Raw genomic sequence first — 22,896 nt, forward strand, 5'->3', positions numbered from 1 at the left:
TCGGAATATCAGACACGCAAAAAGAATATTGGGAGAAAAGAAAAAACAGAAGAAATGATATTTACACGGTCCATGGTTAGTCAAACTCCCCCCTCCGCCCGAAAAAAAAACAACTAAACTTAGAAAGCAGAGCATATAAAAGAGAATCAATTTTTAATGTAAATTTGTAATTTTTAATGAAGGTTAAACACATAATAAACATTTTATTTAGATACTATTTACGCAAGAAGTTAGCCAAAATGAAAGAGAATGGAAAAAGGCGCATCAGACAGAGAAGTAGACGTGTAAAAGTTGAAAAATAAAATAATAGGTTGCATACAAAAAGAAAAGAAAATTACGTAAACATAAATTTGAATTTCATGTGCTTAACATGAAAATTCTAACAAAGTTTATTTGAGCTAGATAACGTAAATACTGAAATTAAATATGGCACTATGTTTAACAATAAAATATATCTCCTGAAAGACTTTTACGTAAACAAAAAACCAAATTGCAATAAATAAAAAATATACTAAAAAATTTATCTTTCTTGTATATTACATTGTGTAAGTCGCATATAAATGAAAATTTAAAGTTTTTAATTTAGTTCTTTGGCGTAAATAATTTCTTAAAAATTTATTTCATTAAAATTTATATTTCTTTAATAACTTAATTCTTTATGTTTTTTATTACTTAATCCGTGTGCAAATCTTCATTTACTTATATAAATGTGACTAATATTTTTTTAATTTAAATAAATGGTAAAATAATTTTTTATTAAATGATTGGTAAATAGAGTATAGTGAATAATTAAATTAGATTCTTCGTAATGTAACGGAGATCAAACTTAAACTGTATACTTAATCCTTTGTTATTTAACTTGTTATCTAAGTGAAACATCATATTAAATAATGATTGTAGTAATTAAGAATATGAAACTTAGTTTGACATTCAAAGATATTAAAAATTGTTACACAAAGTAGTATGAACAATTGTAGATATTTGCATTCAAGCGTCTTTTAGTTAACTAAATAATATCCGCTCCTTGTAACGGACACTATTCACCTCTTTTTTTAAAAGAGATTATTAAAATGTAAATTTATTTAAAATAATATCCATCATCAAAGCAAGTTGGGAAGAAAAGAAGAAATTAAAAATAGGATAATAGAAAAAATTATGGAAGAATTTAAAAAAGTAAAAATTAGTATACTACATTTGAAGCGATGCTATATATTTAGCAACGAATTTGAAGCATAATAAATCACTTAATAACGATGGTAAAAAAAATCATGGAGTGATTCAAGCAGTTTTCTGCCAAAATGTGATGAAGGATTGAGGGAAAAAGTTCTACGTATTTTAACTAAAAAGTAAATATATGGTTTTTTATATTTCAAATTAAATTTATTAAACCAAACAGTATATTTTTTTTTATCGACTGCCTTTAGCTATTTTGAGATAAAATCATAATCCTGTCACTGTAGAACTTCTGTACTTTTGGGACAAAAAACTGTGACAAGTGATTTTCATAGACCTCTTTTGAAGCCAACTTTATACCATTAAGACAGTTCTGCAGAGACCAAACCAGATAGTATTCTGTTGGTGGAAGTTCAGTACTATACGGTGAGTGTATCAAAACTTCTCAGTCAAGCACTTTAAATTTTCTATGGGTCACCAAAAATATGTGGGGTCTGGCGCTGTCGTTATAGAAGACGATACCTTTCCAATTTTAGTCCCTTTATCTCGATTGTTTTGCGTAATTTTTCCAATATTTACAGTAGATAATCACCCACACACACACACACACACACACACACACACACAGCATCACTTTTTTTTGCTTCAATCTTGGCTTTTCCACCTTTTGTCGAACTTCACTATACTTCGAACTCAATCCTTTCCGCACATAATTGTCGTACGTGATTCATTTTTTATCGCCCGTAATGAAATGAACCATTCCAAAATGGTTTTATTTAAACATTTTTAAATCACTGGCATCCAAGTATACAGTTTTTTTATATCCAGCCTTCTTCAAGTGGTTTAAAACTGTTTTGTAGTTTATGTTTTGTTCGTTAGTGATATCAAGTCTGCTAGTGTGTAGGTCTTACTCAGTTTTTTGCATGATTTTGTCAAATTTTTCATTAACACCGACCAGAGCGAGATGAATCATTGACATAAAAATTTTCGGACTGAAAACGTTTGAACCACCTATATGCCATATGTGCTGATCATCGCTAAAAACAACACAATTTTCTTTAACAGCATGAGTCGCAGTCTTCCCATTTTTTATAAAATTTCAAAATGTACCGAATTTCTTATTTATTTTCACTCATATTCAAGACGCAATAAGTTTTTAATAGATGAATGAACTAATATAATCATTAATATACCTTTCGAAAAATAATCTTTTTCTTCTTCCAAAAGCCCGCAAATTTTACCAGGTTTGATTAATACTACCAGAGTTAAGCGATTCTATAGCAATCAACCGAAATAATACAAAAAAACTTTTTCTCCCACCCCGTTTCATTGCGTTATTAACTGGGATTCTTTTTATTTGGAATAACTTATTATTTTCTTCAAAACTTTGAACCTAAAAAACTAAATAAAGGAACTTTTTGGATTACTTTTTAATCTAATAAGATTTGATTATGTGAAAAAAATACAAAAAAATTCTACTAATATGTCCTATTAGTGTGTAATAAGAAACCTTTTCTCAATGTCCACAACTAATTTCAGCGTTATTGAACAAGCGGTTTTCCAGTTATCAGCCATTTTTCGAATATTAGCTGTTTAATCGTGAATAGTTACTTTAAAATTTAAAAAACGTAATGGTAAATAAGAAAATGTAAACAATAAATACAAATAACTGTTACTATGACGGGAGTGAATGATATTTGAAAAAAAAAATTGTTTTTGAAATAATTTCGGAAAAGAAAATGTTTTAACATCACGTTATAACACATTATAACACACGTTATAACATCAATTACACTATAGATACTGAATATAAGAAAATATTCATGCGGGTCATTTTCTGCGAGACTTACTAAATACGTTCACTCTAGCGCTAAATATTTCATTAAATTTTTTATTTATAAATTATAACATAAAAATGGTAATTTGACACTTCTTTTTATATTTTTACTAGCTCCAACCCACGGCTTCGCACTTACAACAATGTATCCTATAAAAAAAGAAAGAAAATAAAAAAACATTCATCGAAATCGGTTCAGTAGTTTTTGCGTGATTGACTAACAAACAAACCTTCAGATTTATATAATAAATGATATATGATAATACATTTCATAATATCTTATTTATATGGTTTTATAAACTGATAAATGATTTAAAAAATTTATTGGAAATTTTTTCGCTTGTGTATCGTAAACTGTCATCCGTCGTAACGAAAAGCATGTTGGAGGATGCAGTATCATCCTAGCTATTGCAGTATGCGAACAAAAATCCTTTGCTGCTGGGTTTTTCCAGTAATCTGACGGGTAATAGATATTAAACTGGTCTGTAATCAAGGTGACTGTTAATTTCGTGACTGCGTTCCAATCCAAAGGAGTTTTCAGTGACATGAACCCGACGGACCGATGTGCTTACTTATCATCCGTGGTGCGCTCGCTTTCCGTTTAGAGTGAGCAGAATGCCTTATAATTAGGGGGGCCCCTCCCGTATGGGTTAGAAGACAGAAACGATTTTAGGGCCTGATCCTATGCCGCACTCTACTCTGTAACTAGGTTACAATCGAGTGCGGGTTGCTTGAGGTGAACTAGAATAGCACTTTCTAGACTTATTTTACTTACTGACGCTAACTAAGGAAAGCATAAGATAGCGGAAGTGGTTTTTGAATGATCTTGTAGTACCTATTCCTTTTCTCTTCTTTTAACCTTTGAATAACCGCTAGTTCTGTAAAGATCTAAGCGGACGAGAGAATAGACTTCGTCATCCTTCCTCTTCTGCTTTGTTTTTAGCAGGAAGAAGAACTAATTATGAGAAATTCTGGCACAAGCAGTTTTTGCGCAGTTGGCAATGCGGTCTAGTGCCAGTATGAATGTAATAATTATAAATTTTAAATATTTAAGACCAACAAAAGAACCTGCCTGCCAGAAGGGCAGGCTGACGAGATGTGTTTATTACGAAGAGTCTGTCATCCGAGACCAGCGGCGTCCTTATATACCCAACCACGATGTTGGAGAGGGAAGGGAGAAGATAGGAAAGCGCTTGTGCGGACGGAAAGGAATGAGGATTTGGCAAGCGAAATGGTGACTTCACAGTCACGAGATACAAAACAAAATAGTTGTGCACCAATCTTCAGCTTTTAATAACTGTAGAACTATCAGATCTAAGCAAACTGTATTTTGTAGAAAATTTTATGGGCTTTTAGAAAGCCATATTTTTCCTTTTTGGTAGATTTCCTCACGCGGTTTGAGAGATATTTGCGATAAACCGCAAAGCTGCCCGTTAAACTTTGCTTAAGGGGTTGGAAAAAGGGATGGGGTAGCTTTTTCAAAATTATATGTAAATAACAATTTTCCTCTTGTTTGGAACTGTTGGTGTGCAAAATTTCATCACGATCGGAATAAAACTAAACATCTGTATAAAAGACAAACGAACACACACACATTCTTCTTTATATATTTATACATTCTGAGCTTATCAAAACGAACGTACAAGTTTTTTTTCTAATTCCAGATGAAAATAATTACTTGAAAATTCACTTGTTAAATGACCGGTTATAAAAACTAGTTGTAATATCAAGTGTCGGATAGATTTAGAATTGTGAATATGTCAATCATTATTAATTTTCTGTATGTACTGAGTATCTGGATTGATTTCTACGATAGATAAAGAGAATTTATTCGAGGTGTAATTCAGCTGTAAAATTTAATCTATTCTGTTAATAACTGTTCAATTTTTTTTTTTTTGTTTTCCCTTGGTACAATAAGATAATGTAATCTACATACTAGTGCTTTAAATTAATTTGTGGAATATATGTGGTATGTGGATGTATCTGTATGTTGAAAGAGTATTTCTGCGTGATGATGGAAACAGGGAGCCCGTAGGAATGCTATCGGATGAATGTTACACAATGAAAATTATTAACACAAAAAATTCCATAACAAAAGTATTAACAGTCACATTTCAAATTTACTTCAGTTTTCATTTAATGTTTAAATAATTTTATATTTTACCTTTAGGCAAAATTATGAACACAATAGATATTAAAATAATAATGACGCTATATTACTGAGTTCAATATAGATTTATTAAAACCATAAACATTCCGAATTAAAATGGCCATCTAGGTTTAAATTTAAAAAAAAAAATACTTTGTAAAAAATATTTTGAATAACCTTGTTCCTCAAATAATATAACTTTTTTTTTTAAAGATGAAAAAGATGTTTTCTTATTGAAAAATTTCCAGGTTAAAAAGAATATTTTTTTTTTAATTAACCGACTTCAAAAACGCATAATAAAATAGCATTTAATTCTTTTTAATTCCTTGTACGAAGTAAAGGAAGTATTGTGAAAGCGATAAATTTCGATTTTCAGATTTCAACGGAAATATACATTTTTACCATCCCTGAATACATTTTGACTAGTTTCGGCGTGACATATGTACGTATGTATGTACGTACGAACGTACGCATGTATCTCGCACAATTCAAAAACGATTAGCCGTAGAATGTTGAACTTTTGGATTTAGAACTGTTGTAACATCTAGTCGTGCACCTCCCCTTTTGATTACTATCGAACGGACTAAGAGTATCCAAAAGAAATCCCAAAATCAAAAAAAAATGTATTTTGGACTTTTTCTTAACTGCACTAATCAGCCCTCATTGAGAAATTTTCAATGACATATCATAAGTGGAAATTATTTTCATTGGTTCCAAAGTTATAACCAAATGAAATATTTGTATCGTACAAGGGAAAGTCATCTCAGTTCGAATCCGACTTCATTTCCCTTTTTTTTAACTTTTTTTTTTTTTTTAAATATATTGATTTATTAATAATTATTAACCTCTGATAGTAAACAATTTTTTTTTAATTTAAATATATTGATTTATTAATAATAATTATTAACCTCTGATTGTAAAAACATATGTATATGTAATTTGATAGGCGTACAAGGAAGTAATGTGGTGTTCACTACAGATTTTTAAAATTATAACATTTTAAACTTGGTTGCGAACTAAAATTAAGCACCTTTATCAAGGCGAGTGTTTACAGCTATGAAGGCCGTCTCTCACATCCCAACCACCAAACTCTTCTATTCCGCCAACTTTGCCCATCACAAGAGTGCCGCTTGGCAGGCTGTTCTCGGGGTGCCTTAGCTGGAGTTGCTTTCCGACTTGTTGGAAGGTGGCTATGGTGGTGCCCTTAAAACCAGGAAAGGATTCTAGTGAGGTCGGCTGTGATCGACCCATCAGCCTCTTGCCGGTTATCAGTAAGTTGCTGGAAAGGCTAGTCGTGGAACGGCTCTGGGAAAACATCTATACGAACTGTTTTCTAAATTTTGTTTGATGAGAAGTTGCTGTTTATCAATCACATTAGGCAAGTAGCGTCGGACGCCGTCTTTGTCATGCACAAACTTAGGAGAATTGCTCGGTAAAGACTATGAGCTGTCAGGCCGTCAAATGTACATGGAGAACCAAGGTATTTTCGAAGGCATGACCTCTTACCCGGCGCCTGTTTGGGTGCATAGGTTAGATATGAATAGAGAGCACTTGTTCATAAGTTAAGAAGTGCCCAGCGCAGAGCCTTAATTTTATGCACTGATATCTTTAAAACAACCTCCTTCTAAGCTACTAATGTATTAAAACACTCTCTAAATCGCTTTAGTGGTGAAAGTTCGGGCAGTCATGTGGGGATTGCAAAGAGGCAGGGAGGCCGAGGTATTTGGATTGCGGTTTCGAGCCGGGCCAGTACCGGAGCGAAACGTTGATCTTAATGTACCGGATCCAAATTTCGAACAGTCGTCCTTGTAAAGGCAGTTAGTTTCGTTCGGTTTTGAAGAGTAGATCGTGGATACCGGTGTTTGGTGGTTGGGTTTCAATTAACCACACATCTCAGGAACAGTCGACCTGAGGCTGTACAAGACTACATTTCATTTACATTCATACATAATATCCTCATTCATCCTCTGAAGTAATAATACCTTACACTGGTTCCGGAGGCTAAACAAAAAAAGAGAGGTCTAGGTAAACCGTGTAGGTCTCTAAAATTCTAACTTCCATTTTACTTAAAAGTTATCTCAGAATGAAAATATTATCCACGATGACCTTCCTGCTGTAAAGCCAGCCTGCTCCTCTCCAATTACTATTTCCCTCTATATCCTCATTTTTATAACGCGTCCATACAACCTCCTAATAGACGACGTGACTTTTATCCCTAAAATAAACCTAATAACTTATAAACCATTCATTTTTCCCCAAATTCAAATTATAAACATTTATTTAGCCAATGTTAAAAACTAACAAAATTATAAATTTTTGTTTAAAAAAATACATATTGTTATGAAACACAACAGAAAAATAATATATTTTGAAAAATTATTTACTTAAATATCTGTTTTTTTAATTTATGTTGCAGAAAAAGTGGACAGACTGCATGCATATTGCTATGGCCCGACGGACACTCGATGGTATCTACACTAGACTATGTGTAAGGTTGAAATTTCTTCTTTTTATCGTTATATAAATTGTATCTATTAATAACAAATTAGGCTAACATATTTTATTTTAAAAATCTACACTAAAGACGTTTCAAATCGAAAAAAAGTAATAATGTTGTCACACATGCGCGCGCGCGAATATTCAGATTGAGGATGAATAACGATTGTAAATCTTTTCTGGGAGGATAAACATTGTTGGTAATTGGCGAGTTACGGACACTGGATCAGCTTCAAGAAAAAGAGCAGGATGGTAGAACAAGCATGGTCTCAGCCACTGCATCAAATATGGAAAATTAGAATATGGAGGGGCAATTACCTGAAAGGAAGGCCAATCATCTGCGAAAAAATCTACATCTGCACGTAGTGGAGGTCCTGCACTAAATTAGATTAGAGGAATGGCAAAAATGAAAGTGGTAATGGACTGAAAAAACGGAAAGCGATAAAATTAACAGCTCAAAATAAGAATACATTTCAGATACTGGTAATCATAAAAATAAAAATGTTGATGGATTACATATTAGAGATCTTTGAAATGCATTTAAAATACCTTTTTTAAAAGAAATTAATAATGATATGTTTGTCACTGACGATGCGTAACTGTCGGAATAGCTTCCTTTCACTAATTGATTTTTATATTTCTGGAATTGAAATCGTTTCTGAACACAAAAAAATAGTGATAATTTTGTGAAGCTAGATTACAGATTTTATGGAGGCCCACTCCTTGGTGGTGATTAACAGCAGAATGTATCGTGATAAACTTGCGCGGTCTATTTGTATCTCTTATTCAGGACGAAGTATCAGTAGTCTGGTGTAGAATTAGTTATTAAATATTGTTAAACACTTAGAAGTGCTGGACATTGTCACTGAATCAAATCGTTTGCCTGTTAACCTTATTTTGAAATTGTAAACCTTAAGGGCTAAGTATTATAAGCCGCTGAAACTGTCTACAATAGTAATGAAGTGGATTAGACCGTGGAAGGGCAGTTTGTTAAGAAATTGACTATAAATGATAGAATTTCTATGAATTGTAACTATTTAGATCTTTAGAATGAGAATTTATTTTAGCTACTTATGAAACTAATGAGGTTTGTATGATTGATTAATAACCCGATTTTGAGTCTAAACCTGAAAATAACCTTCGGTTTAATTCTTAGAACAAAAATTGGAGTTTGTACTTTGTTAAGGTATTGCAGACGTTAAAGGTTGACGGCCCAGAAAACGTACATAATTAGAAAAGATTACCTGTGCAAAACATCCCTGAGAACTAAAAAACTGAAATTTCAATATAAATTGACAAGATTGCAAATGCGAGAGAACCTACATAGACAGCGTGATTCAGGAGAAAAGAGAAATAATTTGGGAACTGATTCTAGAGCTTGAAATAAGCGAAAACGTTTTTATACAAACATAAGTCTAAAAACGCTTTTTTATCGAGTTACGGCAAGCGTTTTCAATTCCCCCCGGTGAATGAGGTCATACTTAAATTTTTAAGGTGTTACATAAGGGATAAACTTGATGGTTTCTTATGTTTATTGACCTGAAAATTTGAATAAATCAGGTGCCAAAACTGTACCTTCTGTAGTTTTCATGAAATCCAACTAAAACATAAAAAATTGGTGACGAAACACACGTTTTTTTCGTCTGAAGTATAATAACTTTGTTAAATGACTAAGAAAGACGTAAATTTTACTATCAAAACTTATAAAGAAATTAATTTTGGCAAAATTTAAGTAATAAAATCTATGAAACGAAAAAATTTAACTTTTATTTTTAAAAACAAAACGGAACAAAAATTATCCGAAAAATGTTATGAATTTGTAAAATTTAAAAACAGCTGTTTTTAATTACTTTAAAAAATTAAAATACTTTGGTTTTTACTGTATTAATTCACAATGAATCTTTGAAAATTCCACCACTGACATCGATACACTTTTCAACTCGTTTCCTTACATTTTCTGTAACCAACCTAATGATATCTTCGGATTCCTTGATGAGGCATTGAGAATGCGAGCGATCAGTTCACGTGTATCTACGTTTTGCTTTTATACTTCGTATTTCATCTATCCCACCAACAGTATTCTAACGGAGTAAGGTCCAGTGATCTAGGTGGCCAATTTACCGGCCCTCTACGTCCGTTCCATTAACCAGTAAATATTTCATCTCAGAACTGTCTTACTTCATTCATGAAATGTATTGGTCCTTCATCAAGTCGAAGTACATTACAATTCGTTTCACCAAATGAAAAATTTTCAAGCACTGTAAGAAATTCATTGCCTAAAAAGTCCAGATAATTTCTCTCCGTAACACCTGATATAAAAGGACCTATTAATTGATTGTCGATCATGTCGGACCAAACATTCACCTAAAATCGTTGGTGGAAATTTGATTTGACTACAGCATGTGGGTTTTGTTCAGATCATCGATGCGAATTCGGTATTTTGTTTACGCCATTACGGATAAAAGTAACGTCCGAAAATAGTACAGAATTATGTGGCAATTTTTGTCAACCCATTGACAAAAGTACAGTTGTCTGGCGTGGTCACCAAGCTGGAAGTATTGAACTTTCTGAAAATGATAAGGACGTAATCCGTGAGCATGTATTGCCCTCCATACTGTACTTTGTGGAATGTTGAATCGTGTAGCGATTCTTTCTGTGCTCGTTGTGTGGGAATAAGCTGTACCATTTGAGGAATCTTACTACGTACCGGTCGACGTTCAGATGAAATATGAGCACTGGGAAGTGTACAATTCTCGCAGAGATTATTAATAATGCTACAAAATACCTTTCAATTTGGAACTACTCGTCCAGGATCCCTACGTAGGTATTCTTCCATCGCATAAGTAGTGTACAAATATCATATCAACAGTGTGATTCTTTTTGTTTTACATAGCCTTTATTAGATAGATTTTCTCAGAATAAAATGTTCTACACATTTTGATAATAAATGGGTAAATTTTTTATTGTACTTCTAATGGCTATAGTTATTGTACTTCAAACCTAAAAGAAAAGTGTTTTTCGTCACCGAATTTTTCCGTTTTACGTTGCAAATCAAGAAAACTACAGAAGATACAGTTCTGGGACTTATTTTATTAGATTTTTTAAGCCAAAAAAAAACTATCAAGTTTACCCCTTATATAACGCCTTAAAAATGTAAGTATGACCTTATTTCACTAGGAGAACTGAATCCCGGAGAAAATTTTCTCTAGCCATAAGTAGATTAACAAAGCTTTTTCGGATATATGTTTATCTGACATTTTTTCCTTATTTCAAGCTCTAGAATCCATTCCAGAATGAATTTAATCTCCTCCTGAATTATATTTTCTAGCTCCAAATGAACAAAATTTGTATTGTGTTTTAGATCAATGGGTCTTTGTTTTGATTCACGGCAAACAATCTGGTACTTTTCACTTAATAACTCTTACCGTCGCGTTAAGTTCGTATTATACATAAAAGCAAAATATTTCAAGATAAAATAATATAAATAAAATTACACAATAAGAAAAGCTACGTATAAATGTCGCTTAATTATACACAGATATAAATATAAATTAAATCCGATTCCTTCGTAATATGAAAGAAAACATAAAGATTTAATACACAAAATAAAGATATATAAAAAACAATAAAGAAATCTAAATTATTAATTCTGTTTATTTTTTATTACGTATTTCTTTATTGTCTTGTTAAATTAACATCAGTTTGACATTCTTGACATGGTGTTGAGCTAATACATACTGGGATGTATGACAGAGGAATGATAGATATGATTGACATATGTTAACGAGAAATTTCACATTCTCATGATGAGCTATCAGATGATCATTTACTGGATTTGTTGGCTTCAATTTCAAATATTATTTATTAAATACAATTTTTTCGATTGGCTCGTTATTTCTTTGCCAATGAATTACAAACTTAATAACCAGATTCATTTTTTTTTAATATTCATATACAGGTTAACCTTTTAACAAATTTTCTTAAGTAATTTTTTTCGAAATCTTCAGTAAAGGCTAAAAATAAGAAAAATAAAATTTTCAAAAACGTTTCCTGCATTTAGGTCCGGTGTCTATAATTTAAAAAACTTTTAGACATTTTTTTGATAGTGTTGTATATGAAGTATATACTTACAAAAAAGTTTTGAAATATTTTTAAACTAAATAGAAATAGGGCTAAAGAACAAATATATATACATTTCAATTTTAAGAAGTGGTAGTGGATTTTTGAAAAAAAAATTGGATTATTTATAAAGGTATATTCAAACGAATTTATAAAGGTTTATAAAGGATTATTTATATTTTAGATTAACAAATTTGTTTTAGTAAAGATTTCCCTAAAATGCCCCTGAGGAAAAATTTAATTGTTTTTTCGCGATATCCCTCTCACACCCTTAACGAATTTTGAAAAAACTAATATGTTCAATTCTCCATACATAGAAATATTTGAGCCAAATCTGGAAAAAAATCAATTAGGTCAATCCTGAAATGTAAGGCAAAAATTAGTGCTACACACATAACGTATACGTGAATAAGTAGCACATACTTTTTTTGTTTGGATGAACTAGATAGATCCTAACACGTAATGATTTGAAAAGTATCCGACACCCAATTTTTGATATATCACCATACTTTTTCCGTTAATACAGGGCCATTCTAGCCATATTCACCAGGAAAGTGAAAGGAATAGTTTTTTTTCTTTTTTTTTGCCGCAATGTAAATTTACAATCAGTTCCAGTTTAATTTACAATCGGTTCCAATTTACCGGAACCATAAGTAAATTCAAATAAAAGAAAAATAACAAGCAGAAAGTGGTATATGTACACATATTTTAAACAGATACATAAATAAATTAAAAACAAAAGTAAATAAAACAGATTTTAAAAAACAAAATTTTATAAAACAAAAATAAATAAAGAAAAGTAAATTAGTAATTCCAACTAGTATCTACTAATTGAAAATTATAAAGTATAAAAAATAATGCCCTATTTTGTGTTTCTTAATATGTATGCGTTATTTTTATGACCTCATTTAAATAGTAACATTTCATTTAACAAAATTGCACAGATTTTATTTATTCTCTATGGATAAAAATTATGCAGTTTTATTGATCATGTTGCTATGACCATATGTTTAACATATAATATGTTGATTTGACTTTATTCAATTTTTTATCATGCGTTTAAAATTCCTTTTCTTTGAACCGATAGAATCCTAGTTGGATTGAGATAATTACAGTAATATTTACCGTTAAGAAGACTGGAAATATAAAAATCAGATATATAGTTAAATTGAATTTTGAATATTCCTTTTATATCAGTCTTAAGAGTCAAGGGGGTTTTTCTAAGTCATATCTGCTATGAGATATGACTTACAAAAATTTAAATAAATAAAAATAAGTATAGTTTGAGAAAAAGATGTAAATAAACGGTTCTGGAATTTTTATTTAAATGTATAATTATTATACTAAATTCCTTAAAGATTTAAATTCAGAAGAACAATTAACGGTAATTAGAAGTTGTACGGTCAGAGCGGCTTATTTTCAGATACCGAAGTTATAGCTAGCAGAAAAATATAATTGTGTCCCTGAATTCCGCCTTAATATTAAAACTCCCAACGGGAGCCCTTTAAAATCATATAACTCTTCGATTTTATGACAACACAACTTTCTGGACTCGAAGTATAAAAAATATTCATTTTTCATCCATCTACGGTCGAAATTGAACTCTTCTTTTAAACTTTATTTCTTGCACCCAATAACGATGCTTTTACAGATGAAAGATTAGTTAATTTTATAAATAAATTGGAAATTTTTTGTTTTATTTTTATGAACGTCATTGATAGTTTTCCTCCTTCTGATAGTCGTCAATATTGTTTTATCTTCATCTATTCTTCTTAATACTTCTATGTTACTTACTCTATATACCCATTTTACTTTCTCCGTCTACACACCCATAATATGTTAAATTTAATAGAAAAAGATCGAGGTCTAGTCTTAAAAAAATTTCAAAACTGTATATTTAATTTAAAAAAATATCTTTAAGGTATCAATAAAATCTCATTATAAGTTCTCTTAATTAGTAAATAGGTTAGCAAATTATATTCCGTGAAACTGATTATGTACGCCAAATAGTCTAATATATGTTGTTCTAATATCAATCTTAACAGCATGAAAATTCATCTGTTTTATTGTTTATATAACATGAAGATCTTTTCAAGGGAAAACATAGGGTGAATTATCTCTTCTGAAGAACATGATCATTAAAATCCCATGATATAGATAAACTATCAAAAAATTTACGTATTTAATTTTAAAAAAAACTTAAGTATATCATAAGCAAGAAGTAAACAATATTTTTTTGTGATATTTCACCATATAAGCTGGAAGCACAGGATTATGAAATGGAAACTTTGTAGCGTATGAAAAATGTTATGCCTGACTGGGATTCGAACCCAAGACCTCCGGATGAAAGGCTTAAATATAGAAATATCATGCAGTAAATATTTACAAAAATTTTCAAAAAAGTTCGTTTAATTTATTAAATTATCGTTTACTGATAGTAAATGTACACTATTATAGAATTTATTTTAAATATTGTCGCGTGTTCCCGGCTAGATCAGGATACTGAGAGATTGACAATTGAAAATGTTTATGTAATTACAGTTTATTAGTTTAAAATAAATAAAATAACATAAATAAATAATAGCAATAGCAATAAGAATAATAAATGAAAATAGAAAACAACTCACAATAATAATCAGGATAATGACAATAATAATAATAATAAACAACGATAATAAACAAATAATAATAACAACAGACAGTGATTACAACAAAACAGAATTTAAATTAATCGTCAGGATTTATTCACAAGTAGTTAAACATTGAAAAGCAGAATTCAATCCCACTGACAAAAGACATCAGCATAAACGCTAGACTTAGCACTTTTAACTACTAGTCTTGTATTAACCCATCATGTCAAAAAAGATGAAGCCGCATAAATTTATCTTGTCGGTAATAAGTAATTTTTCAACTGTACCCCCTTACATTACACTTCAGAACTGTATCTAAGAGTGGGAGTAAAAAAAAATTATAGCAAAGTAGAAACGTGGAAGGCACTTTTCTTTCATTTGTCATTGTGCTCTTCAACAATCGTGTTAACTCTATTTTCATAATTTACAATGAACGATGTTAACGATGATACAATTATTCTCATAAGGTTTTTAACCAATTTTCAAAACTGCCAGAACGTATTACATCTTAGATTGTCTTAATTTTCTCAATCCTCAAAATGGTGAAAAGATTTTTATTTTACTGCCATACTTTGAAACTTTAGGAAAAATTATAAAACAAGCTACGTATGAAAGGCGAAAAAACGGTTAATATTTGATCTTACTTTTAAGGATTCGTTTTGTTGTCAAAATAAAAACGCTGAACGGATGATTTACATACGTACACAATAGAACGTCAGACTTCCTCCACTTTTACTGCTTTATCATACCTTTCAACGGCTTTCAAAAAAAGGTTAATTAGCCTTTGTCAAACATAAAATAAGCTTTCGTTGTGTTATATCATGTATCAACACAAAATTGTTTTTGGTGACTATTTGTAGTATTAATGATGTTCAGAAATAAATACTACAAAAGCTGTTTGTGACCATTTCATCAATATCCATTACTATTCCTACTCTATTATAATATATATTATAATTTCTATTCCTAATCTATTGTAACACAATTGTTCATTATTTATTTTATTAAACATTTGTTTTGTTATTATATAACATTAATAAAAATTTAAAAAAACTATTAATCTATAAAAAATGTCTTTATACTATTCAGAAATGGAAATTATGCTTTAAAAGTAATTAAATTCATATTCATTCTTTTGAAAAAAACGAAAAGATAAATTTCAATTTAAAGAATATCTACCATACATTCAATTTACGCAAAAGAAAAGATTCCTCTTTGTTGTCAAGAAAACACTTTTATATATCCCTTTTGTTTGATATTTCATTAAACAGATGTAATATTTTTTATTAATCTATTTGTAAATAAAGAACATACACCATCAATTAAATTGAAAAATAATCTTTTATCTAATTTTAAAATTACAAGAAAACTTGTATCAATTTAGCTAAAGTTTCCCAGTATTTACAAAAAAGTTAAAATTGAATCGTTCCCTTTGTAAATAAATCTAGAAAATTACTTTTCTCTCATCCCATCTCTTAACTCCTTACTTTATTGTTTAAATAAAAATAACTATTCAAAAAAGAACGATCTAGAATTATTTTTAAAAATAGTAAAATATTATAAACATAAATTCAATTTTGTGCAACGGCTAGTCGGTGATAAAATATTATAAAATGTTTTTAACGGTTAGAAACACCCCAAATAGAACAAAATATTTTGAATATAAAATGTATACTTTTTTAAATTAATTCCTAACCCCTAATTTGGGAAATATTTTACTACGTGATTAACTCATTTAGGAAAAAAAGGAGGTATACAGTGATTCACGAAGAATGAAATAAATTTTCAGGACATGTTTTATTGGTGAAAATAATAAATAACGTTCATATAAACACAAGTTCGGAAAGCTTCGTTAATGAATTTCGGCTGGCAAAAGATTTCGCCCTGAATACTGCGTTTCAGTAAAATTAAGCCATACTTAATTCTTCAGACTCAAATTATGAAGTAAATTTAATGGTTTTATATGAAATCTGACCTGAAAATTGAAAAAAAAATCCCAAAACTTTATTTTCAAATTTTTTTGGAAAATTTTGGATAAAATTTCAAGCGAAATGATTTTTCAGTATTTGGGTCAAAAAACATACGTAAAATAGCTTTGTTAAAACTTGTAGAGAATTTAATTCTGAGTAAATGAGTATGAATAAATCTACAGATATTAAATACAATCGTAACAACTTCGAAGTTCATTAAAAACAAAACATATCGAAATGTGGTGGATTTTGATTAGATACTAAATGAATAAAAATTTTCAATATTACAAAAAATAATTAAATATTTTAGAAAAATAATAAATAGAAACTCAAATAAATAAACTATTGAAAATGTCCTCCGCCATAGTGGATACAGCACTCTTTCCGGGTTTTTGGCAGCTTTCCGTATTTCAATGGGTTCTTTTGTATTCTCTATTTTGTATTCTGTATTTTCTCAGTTAGCGCACTGAGAATTTTAATAGCTAACTCATAGTGTACTACACTTTTTCCCATATATTAATGATTGCAATTGGTCCCACAGGTAGTAGTTTAAAATGTTGTCAGCTGACCTTAGCACGGTTTTACAGGTCTTTTTTTTATAAGTTTATTCAGTATCTTTTCAATGTTATCTATAAGCAATGTTTTTTTTTAAACAAATTACTGAAAAAAATTTATATATATACAGTATCCCACGGAGAAAAAGGACATCGCCTTTCAAGATTTCGTCTGGATTTCAGCTCTTTTCATGAAAACAAGTAATTTTTGAAACTGTAATTTTTGAAACCCAAATTAAGAAGTAAAGTTGGTGATTTCTTATGTAATTTGAGCTGGGAAATAGTACAAAACAAAACCCAGCACTGTAACTCCAGTAGATTTTAAAATATCCGACGTAAAACACAGAATTCGGTGTCGGAAAAATTTTTTTTTAGGTTTGCAGTACAATAGCTTTGTTAAATGATTAATAAATGCGGAAGATTTATTAGCAAAACTTACAGAGAATTTAATTCTGAGAAAGGTAATGTAAATACAGCGAATAAAAAGTAAATAAAAACTTTTAAAAATCGGTTATTTATTAAAGCAAAACAGAGGTAAAATAGGCAGAAAATCGTATTATTCTTTCTGTACCTAATTCTTTTTAAAGCATTCTTTTTAAACATTCTTCGGTAGATCAGCATTTACGAACGAAAGCGTTATTTCCAACCCGTTCGTACGACAGAATAAATCCTTCCTCACCACCTTTCTTATATGCATATCCACAGTTACACCAACACTGACTCGAACAAAAGTATTTTGATGCCGATAGAAGAGGGTATATTTTGATTTTGAGAATCTTCATATCATCGAGAAATCTGAAAAGCTTATCTTTTATCCCATTAAATTTATTCTTCTGTCTCCATTTAGTATATTGATTATATTTTCGATAAGAAATATTAAATTACGTTTTAATAGACAGCAGCCTTATAGAACTCTTCTACATAGTTTTACCCAGTCCTGGCTTAATATTATTTCATTTTGCCACTGCTTTTTGCTGTAGTATGTAGTACATTTCTTGGATCAGCTTGTTACTCACCAATCTACAAATCGTGTTAAATGTTTCTTCCTATACCTATGAAACAAATGTTTATTCTCAGAGATAGGTGCTTAAGTGAATATTCATAAATTTATTTTTATAGAACAAATAAAACGATAATAAAGGCAAATAGAAACGAATATTTTGGAAATTGTATCTACACATCCAAATTTTCAAATTCCTATAATTTTTAGAAAAGTAAATTTGGCCGATAAGGAACGCAGATTTAACCAGATACCAAGAAATTTCGGATTTTGGAAAAAGTTTTCTTAATTGCAATAAAAAATAACTACGCAAGAATCTTTTTTTTCGTTCTCTTGATTTAGAGTGGTCTTATTTTACTACTACAATTAGTATTTGTAACATCCCGTTTACAACTTTTTTTAACCTACGGGACCACCGGTATTGCTTCGGAGGATGAGATGAATGACATTTATTTGTAGCCTGTGAAAATTCCATGCCTGTCCGGGATTCGAACCCGGTACCTCCGGATGAAAGGCTGACACGCTACCATTCCCGGCACAATTTTTAGATTATTTTCATTAAAATCCACTCATTTTGAAAGAATTCTATCATAATAACAAAATTTAATTATTAAATCTTACAAATCCTTTTTTTCTGTCGAATAAAAAAAATTCACGCGCTTTCTGAATGTACAATAAACTGAGAAAAACTAAACAGAAATATAAAGCAAATAAAATTTACTAATTAATGGCAAGTTCCTTCTCTATCTCTAGCGTACAGTACCAGTGCTTAACAAACTGGCCTCTGCTATAATTTATACAAATAAATATTTTATAAAATATCCCTTAAAAAGACAGCTCCAATGCAATAACCACATACTAGCTACATTTGGTTGTTGTAGAAGGCCAGGGACACTGGGCCCGGCTATGCCGTTTCTCTGAGCCCTGCCCCAGCAGAGCTGGTTCTCGGTTATTTTTTTTTATTTTTTATTTTTTTTTAAAGTAACTCCTTCCAGTTTTATAAGCCACTTCCTTTGCACGTATACCCTCAGCCACGAATCTCTCTATTGTCAGCCATTCTTCTTACCTCTCAACATATACTTTGTTGTAGTTTCCGGGATAATCTCTTTTATGTTATATCTGGCTTTTAGATCCTCCCATCTTGCACATTAAAAAAATTTTGGCAGGGAGTGTTCTCTTGACCGCAGTACACACAATTTGGGGGCTAGCTTCTTTTAAATTGAGTATACACCAAATCCTCCGTGACCGGAGGGGAATTGTGATTAGATAACACGTCGTGTTTCCTCCTCAGCCACGCCCCTATCTCAGGAATAAGCTTATTTGTCCAACCCCCAGTAGTAGCGGCGTTCCACTTCTCTTGTCATTCTTGAAGCAAGAGATTAGTGGCATCTTCCCTGTTCATGCCCTCATAGATCTGTTTCATTTGGGTAGCACGTAACTGAATCGGCGGTACCGTGGTACCGCCGATAAAACATCATTATTGAATTTTTACTAGATTATAAGAACATGATTAACAAAAGAATCGATCAGTAGATTAATTTAATAGAAGAATTCTTTATCGGATAAATAAAATATGCTCATTTTAATTTGAAGAAATTTGTAGGACTAAATCAAATTGTTTCTTTAGTTTTTAGTTTCTTAACCATAATAACACGTAACTTTAAACGCTTTGAAAATAACAGTAGATATGCAGGAATTTACAATAGGTTCAGTAGTTTTTGAAGAAACATAGTAACCTTAAAACAATTCTAAACAAATTTAAATTTATATACAGTTAGAATAATAATACATACTTATTTATATAGTGCTTATGATAAAGAAGAATATTTATTATAAATAAAAAAAACGATACTCGAAGTACAAGGTCAATAAAACACAAATATTAGGACACTTTTTTATACGGTCTGACCCGTTCTTAGCCAATTACACAAAATGAGACAACATGAAAATCTGTGTAATATAGTTCGATTAAAAATTTAGATTTTTAAAGGTTCAATTAATATTATACGTAGTACTTGTATTGCAGAAAAAGTGTTAGTAATTCCTATAAAATTAAGTATTTTAAATAAAAAGTGAATCGCATTACTAATCTAAAGTTACTGTCTTGATTTAACTATTTTACACTGATAATAACTTCCATTAAGTATAAGTAGATTAATCACAAAAATTTAATTCCAACAAAAAGGAATCTTAGAATATGCTAAGCAAGTTAATATTACACAAATGACTGCGAAAGGTACTTTTGAAATAAATTTAATACTGACTTTAAAAAGTGTACTCTTAAAAGCTTTTAAAATAATACTTGACTTTCCGATTTTTCAGTCGAGTTAATTTTTAAATTCTACACATTTAATCGTTTTTCAAAATAAGGATTTCCGAATATTAAATAAAGCATATCACAAATATCGTAAGAAAAAAGTAAAAGAACTAAAACATTTTTAAGATAATATCTTTAAAGCATTATTATAATAATGTTCACGAAAGTCAAAGATATAAAATCATCAGTGAATAGAAGTAAATAAACGGTGAACTTATAATTGATAAAAAAGAAATACATTAATTTATTACTTTCCAAAACATATTCCAATCTTTTCTTTAGGTTTTGAAAATTGTAAAAGTATCAGACACAAGCTAAGATAAATCAGAGTTGCTTTCACTACGGAAATGCGATTGATTATACAGAAACTCTTGAAATGAAGAAAATAAAAATGTTGCTTGCTGTTTGTGGATTTGAAATATTCTGATGTAATTCCAGTATTCACACAAAATTTCATCACTTCTAAACCTCCCTAATAAGCCTAATAGGATGCTGTGAATTTTATATAGTTCAACTAAATATTTTAAACACATCACATAATAAGAATAGATCACGAGGGTTGTCTTTAAATAAAACCTCATTTCAAATGGTGGCTCCGGCTAAACTGCTAGAAAAAAGAAAATTGTTATGGAATAATTGCCTAGACATCGTTAATTAGCTATATGCTTCTCACTCCTAAATAGAAATAACCCGATTCCCGAGGGATTACGAGCGGGATAGACGCCCACTAACTGAAAGTGGTCTTTTGTCCTCCCTTTCGCAATAGTCACGCTCCGCGCGCGTAGATGTACTTTAAAGCAACCGTGACCGGGTAGAAACTGGGTCAACTCGTACCCAGTTGCCAGTGATTTTGCCCCAACCTTCTCTGGATGTTCGGGATCAATCTGCAGGTCCATGTCCATCTACCCTTCGTGAACAGACCCCCAATTCTGCCCGTAGATCTCCCCGGGATTTTCCATCTAGTGGCTCTATAAAAATTAAAAAACCAATCCATACCTGAGATGCTCATCGGGTAAATTCGGGCCTTCGTAATACAAAATCATATTCCTATAATACGCTTTGCGGTTCTGGGGAGTGATTTATTTTCAAGCCAAGTATATTTTACGATTACGACTCTTAAGAGACAAATAAATATATCGATTAAAAATTAAAAATTCAATTACACAGCATATTCTTTATTATAAACATATTCTTATTTTAAACGCACGAGGAAAAAACAGGACAAAAATGAAAACAGGATTAGTAAAATAAATTTTACATTTACGTACGTTTTCAGTAACCACAACATTACTCCAAAGAGAAATTAGATTAAACCACAATGATAGAATTAAATTACTATGAAATACCAGCTCTCTATGTAAAATTTCAATGATAATTAATTTAAAGAAAAATAAGTTCCTATTCCATTATCTTCAGTCATTTATCTTTACCTTACATCTTCATTATTCCAAACTAATGTTCATTCTAATATACAAAATCACTTTCTTTAATGTATTCATTATCTGATGAACGGAATTATTCACTTTAATTCTTTTAAAGAAAACTATCCACAATGTTATTAACTGGTTTAACATTTTCATAGAATTTAAATATAACTCATAAAATAATAAGAATTAAAAACTGTTCATACGCTTATCCTGTGAAGGAAGTTGAAAACCTCTTACAACAGCTCAGTAAGAATATTAATAATAATAATTCAAATCGATAGAAAAACAATAAAGCAATTTACATGTATTTACAAAACTCCTTTTACAAAACTCTAAAACTTCATTTAGCTTACATTAAAGTCGTATTAATTCCCTTTCCATATTAACAAGAGCGGAGAAAACACTCAGCCTAATAACGCTTCATTTATTTGGGACCGTTATTAAAATTTCAACTTCGTAGAACAATGGAAAGAGTTACTTTTCCAAAGATAGAAATCAAAATAACTAGCTATAAATCAGTTTATGAACTAACTGAGCATCCTTCAGAACTTATTACATTATTACACAGAAGAAAAAAAATTATCAAAATAAATATGAATTATCTCCTCAATCAAAATTCAAAACAAAAAAATATTCCGCGTAAATTTGTCTCGTATTTTATTTGTTTAAATTTTCATTCCTATGAAATTTTTCACTGAAATTTTTTCAGGACATATAAATCCCCGCAAGATGAAGAAAGAAACATGCATTTTAAAAATTTCAAAAAATGTCTTTAAAATAACATAAAATATTACTTTCATTAATTTTCATCGTTTAAATTTTCTGTTAAAACGCATGCTAAGCGTGTAAATTACAAAATAAAATTACCAAAATAAGAGCGAGTTTAATATTTTTTTCTATTACTTTTTTCCTTATTTTCGTAAAGTTTGAGTAAATCGTAAGCGAAGCGAGTAGATAATATAAATTTATTTTTCATTACTGATCAAGATGCCCTGATTAATATGTTGACTTAAGAAATAGAAAGCATTGTTAAGATTTCAATTTCTTTAAATTTAGGCCCACTCTTTAACTCAGTTCCTAACTTTTACAGATAATTTACGTCCACGAATGAAAACAAAATATTATTAAATTAAATATCGAATAATTAACTATGTTTGAAAATGGAAACGTACTGTTCTGTGAACACTGATAATATATTCTTTAGTTCGTTATGAAGCAAACGGA

General features: G+C 30.2%; 1 protein-coding gene across 1 annotated transcript in view; it reads left to right on the forward strand.

The window, feature by feature from the left end:
* LOC142321237 (tachykinin-like peptides receptor 86C) overlaps positions 1 to 22,896 on the forward strand; it is a 392,020-nt gene that overhangs the window by 311,834 nt on the left and 57,290 nt on the right. Inside the window, exon 5 of the mRNA XM_075359233.1 lies at positions 7,576 to 7,647. Coding sequence (XP_075215348.1) covers positions 7,576 to 7,647 — 72 coding nt within the window. The remainder of the gene's footprint in view (positions 1 to 7,575; positions 7,648 to 22,896) is intronic.

This window comes from Lycorma delicatula, chromosome 3 (assembly GCF_047948215.1).
Source record: "Lycorma delicatula isolate Av1 chromosome 3, ASM4794821v1, whole genome shotgun sequence".
NCBI classification, from domain to species: Eukaryota; Metazoa; Arthropoda; class Insecta; order Hemiptera; family Fulgoridae; genus Lycorma; species Lycorma delicatula.